At 42.8% G+C, this 5,000-nt stretch overlaps 1 protein-coding gene across 1 annotated transcript in view; it reads right to left on the bottom strand.

Annotated features, from left to right (window-relative positions):
• LOC143283033 (pyridoxal kinase-like) overlaps window positions 1–5,000 on the bottom strand; it is a 20,314-nt gene that overhangs the window by 9,200 nt on the left and 6,114 nt on the right. Inside the window, exons 3-5 of the mRNA XM_076589033.1 lie at window positions 3,795–3,899; window positions 3,315–3,398; window positions 2,293–2,327 (exon numbers count right to left, since the gene is read on the bottom strand). Coding sequence (XP_076445148.1) covers window positions 2,293–2,327; window positions 3,315–3,398; window positions 3,795–3,899 — 224 coding nt within the window. The remainder of the gene's footprint in view (window positions 1–2,292; window positions 2,328–3,314; window positions 3,399–3,794; window positions 3,900–5,000) is intronic.

The raw sequence follows: 5,000 nt of genomic DNA, 5'->3' as shown, positions 1-5,000 counted from the left end.
ACACACACACACACACAGAGGGAGAAAGAGAAACAGACAGACAGAGAAACAGATACGGACAACGGACGATTCATTCATCAAGGCCAAGGCCCCTAATGAAAGGGTATGCGAACAGTTCGTAACACATGCAACATACAGCGCGAAGGAATATAATTAATAACTAAACCCAAAATTCCTTCACTGATTCTTGCCCTATCTTTCAGACCTACTTTCTGTCTATTCATCATCCAGACAACTCCGTTCTTCAAATAATAATAATAATAATAATAATGGTATTTATATAGCGCTGAATATTGTGCACAGACAAATCTAAACGCTTTCGCACCAGTCATTCTCACGCACGCATAACTCTAAAACTGGAGAAACTAAAGACAAGGAAGAGGCAGGGAAGGGAGGCTATTTTGGGAAGAGGTGGGTTTTAAGGCCAGACTTGAAAGAGAGTGTGCAGACTTGACGAAGCGAAAGAGGAAGTTCATTCCAACTGCAAGGTCCAGAGACAGAGAAAGAACGGCGGCCAACAGTCGAGACAAGCGCACACTGTCCATTCCAAAAGATTCGTACTAAAACTTATGGTGAACGTTCCTTTTCTTTTGTTGCACCTAAACAATGGAATTCACTGCCCTCACACCTCCGTTACACCCCCAACACCTGCATTCAAGAGAGCACTCAAAACATATCTTTTCAAACTGTACTTTTCTCACTGAAAATGTTCCATCTGTATATTGCTTGCTGTGATTTTTATTGCTGGGTGTGTGCTTTTTTGCGTTGGTGATACCTGGTTCCCTGGTGTTGATTTTTGACAGAGGTGAATATAGCGTGCTTTGTTTTGCTGTGATTTGCACCTGTGGGATTTGAGACTGTGATGGCGCCTGTGTCAATGTACACATATATAATTATGTGTGTATATGTGTATATGTATGTGTGTATATGTATGTATATGCATGTATGTATGTATGTATGTATGTATATATATATATATATATATATATATATATATATATATATATATATATAAATATATATTTTATCATGTCAGTTAGTCTTACATATGCATACTTTATTCATTGTCATGTGAAACTTTGTAGACTTTGTACATATTTTACGACACTTAGTCTTAAATTTCTATATATATTTTTTTTAATTGTGAAGCGCGGTGAGCCCCATTTGAGATGGGGGGTACTGCGCTATATAAGCCTACGTTTTATTATTTATTAAAAACACACAAAAAAAATGCAATGCGTATAGAAACAATAGAACAGTTTATAAAGCAGCTATTTCTCTAAACTTTAAAGCCACATACAAGCACATAGAAAGACAGAGAACTAAAGAGTATGAGTCCAAAGTCTGGAAGCTTTACTGCATAATCATTAGACCTCAAGCCAGTTTTTAACTCACTCAGTACGGCCAATCCTCTCTTCTCCTCTACACAGACCCCTCGGATGTTCAGTGGGTGTCTGAATGACCCAACCTTTAGCTTCCATCGTCAGATTTGTGGTATTCTTTGTCAACATTCACCTCTTCAGTATAAGAGCCTTCCGCTTGCAATATTTTGATGGTGGTAACTGTGGTGAAACGCTGTTAACGTCGTCTCTTTCGCCGTTCGTATGGAGAGAGTTAACAGGTGAGCGAAAAGGCCCAACATGAAACTTCCACTAAACAGACACCATAACACACCCAGACATAATCGTGAGGTATTCGAAGAGAGAAGAAGACAAAGCAAACGACAGAGCAACAGAATCAAACCAACGAGAGACACAGAAAGAAAGAAGGAAAAACAGGCAGAAAAAAGGGGAATTAGATAGAAGGAAAGAAAGAAAGAAAAAATGGAAGGAAGGAAGAAAGGAAAGAAGACAGAAAACGTTTGACGAGCACAATAGCCGAGTGGTTAAAGCGTTGGACTGTCAATCTGAGGGTCCCGGGTTCGAATCACGGTGACGGCGCCTGGTGGGTAAAGGGTGGAGATTTTTACGATCTCCCAGGTCAACATATGTGCAGACCTGCTTAGTGCCTGAACCCCCTTCGTGTGTATATGCAAGCAGAAGATCAAATACGCACGTCAAAGATCCTGTAATCCATGTCAGCGTTCGGTGGGTTATGGAAACAAGAACATACCCAGCATGCACACCCCCGAAAACGGAGTATGGCTGCCTACATGGCAGGGTAAAAACGGTCGTACACGTAAAAGCCCACTCGTGTGCATACGAGTGAACGCAGAAGAAGAAGAAGAGTTTGAAAAGGAGTAGCCTATATTTATCATGCACCCAAACATGAATTATATACTTATTGACTTACCATATGTCCATCATCTCCCATCACCGGGTCGCACACTGCACACACATACACAGGGACAGTCGTCAGCCCTTGGACAAATAAGAGAAATGAAGTGGAGTGATGGCCTAGAGGTAACACGTCCGCCTTGGAAGCGAGAGAATCTGAGCGCGCTGGTTCGAATCACTGACGGCTCAGCCGCCGATATTTTCTCCCCCTCCACTACACCTTGAGTGGTGGTCTGGACGCTAGTCATTCGGACGAGACGATAAACCGAGATCCCGTGTGCAGCATGCACTTAGCGCACGTAAAAGATCCCACGGCAACGAAAGGGTTGTTCTGGCAAAATTATGTAAAAAAAAAAAAATCCATTGCGATAGGAAAAAAACAAAACAAATAAAACTGCACGCAGGGGAAAAAAAAGAAAAAAAAAAAAAAAGGTGGCGCTGTGATGTAGCGACACGCTCTCCCCTGGAGAGAACAGTCCGAATTTCACACAAAAGGAATCTGTTGTGATAAAAAGAGAAATACAAATACAAATACAAGTGGGAGAGAGAGAGAGAGACAGAGCGGAGAGGAGTAAAGACAGAGGAAAAGACAGACGATTGGAGAACGATACTTATTCATAGATAACAAGATTCAAGATTCAAAAACTTTATTAATAACTCAAGGATAAAGATTTTAGGCATCGCCTGGTCTTCTAATCTGTCCTTGTGACAACGATAGCAATAACAACATTACCGGTGGTATATCTACTGCTACTACTACGAACGATAACCATCATTATCATCATCATCATCAATATTGTAAAAAGTAATAAAACGAACGCATTCACACATTTATATCGACCCACCCCCACCTCCACATACATACACACACTCTCTCCACCCAACACACACACACACACGCACACACACGCACACACACACACACACACACACACACACAAACGCATATAGGCACACAGACAGACAGACACAAGCATGCAGAAACAAACACAGACACACAGACAGACAGACAGACACAGACACACACACACCACGTACCGTACACAATGCTGTCATTGTTGGCACGAAGTTCCTTCACAACATCTGCCACCTTCTCCAGAAACGATTTGGACCCAATGTAGCCTGTGACCACAGAATACGTGACTTGTCATTATCATCATTAATCGGAGAAGTGTGAGTAGCAATAGCAGCAGCAGCAGCAGCAGCAGCGGTAGTAGTAGTTGTTGTTGTTGTTGTTGTCGTTGTTGCACAAGCAGAAAAGTGCAAGGGTGCGCATGGTTTGTGTATGTGTATGCGTGAGTACTTGCTTGCTTGCTTGCGCGTGTGTATGTGTCTTTGTGTGTATGTTTGCGTGTGCGCGCGCGTGTGAATGTGAGCGAAAATTAACGAGCGTGTAACTGTGTGTATCCTACGTGCGCTCGTGCATGCGCGTTTTGTGCGCGCGTTGAGTGTGTCAGTGCGCGCGCGCGCGCGTGTGAGTGTACGGTATGTATGTCAGTGCGCGCGGATGCCACTCACCCGTGAGCACGTGAGAGAAACGAAGCAGCTGATTGGTCCTCAGTCCGGACACCAGTTCTGACAGGTCATCGTCGTTCAGGACCTGTCCTTTGAAGTGGCCGTACTCTGTCAACGATTAAAAAAAAAAAAAAAAAAGAAAAAAAAAGAAGAATAAACGAATAAACAAAAATACAAAAAAATGAAATAATAAACAAATGAATAAATGAATAAACAAAAATATCAAAATATAAAGAAGAGATATCATGTGATGAAATGGTCAGTACAACAGTACAAAAAATGAAATAATAAACAAATGAATAAATGAATAAACAAAAATATCAAAATATAAAGAAGAGATATCAAGTGACGAAATGGTCAGTCCAACAGTGTTTTATATTTTAAATTTGGAGTGGTGGCCCAGTGATATCGAGTCCGTCTGGGGGTTGGGGGATCTGGGGGTCGGGGGGGTGCTGGATCAAATCCCACACTCACCAGCATTTTTCTCACCCCCTCTACTCCACTAGACCTTGACTTGGTAGTCTCGACGCTAGTCATTCGGACGAGGCCCCTGTGCATGTGTCGCATGCACTTGAGGCACGTGAAAGAACCTAGGCCAATGAAAGTGTTGTCCCAGACAAAAGTTCTGTAGAAAACTCCATTTTGACTGGAAAACAAAACAAAACAAAAAACAAAAACAAAAAAAACAACAACAACAACACTTGCAAGCAGAAAAAGAAGTGGCGTTGCACTGTACATGGCGACTCGCTTTCTCTCTGGGGACACCACCAGTCCTCCTTCTTCTTCTTCCTTCTCGTATGCACACGAGTGGGCTTTTACGTGTATGACCGTTTTTACCCCGCCATGTAGGCAGCCATACTCCGTTTTCGGGGGTGTGCATGCTGGGTATGTTCTTGTTTCCATAACCCACCGAACGCTGACATGGATTACAGGATCTTTAACGTGCGTATTTGATCTTTTGCTTGCGTATACACACGAAGGGGCTTCAGGCACTAGCAGGTCTGCACATATGTTGACCAGTCCAACGCTTTAACCACTCGGCTATTGCGCCCGTCAACACCAGTCCGATTTCCGCACAAAGAAATCTGCTGTGACAAAGAGCAATACAATAATTATGGAGTGATGGCCAAGAGGTAACGCGTCCGCCTAGGAAGCGAGAGAATCTTGAGCGCGCTGGTTCGAATCACGGGCTCAGCCGCCGATATTTTC

The sequence above is a fragment of the Babylonia areolata genome, chromosome 6 (genome assembly GCF_041734735.1).
Source record: "Babylonia areolata isolate BAREFJ2019XMU chromosome 6, ASM4173473v1, whole genome shotgun sequence".
NCBI classification, from domain to species: Eukaryota; Metazoa; Mollusca; class Gastropoda; order Neogastropoda; family Buccinidae; genus Babylonia; species Babylonia areolata.
This window is presented reverse-complemented; position numbering and strand designations above follow the sequence as displayed.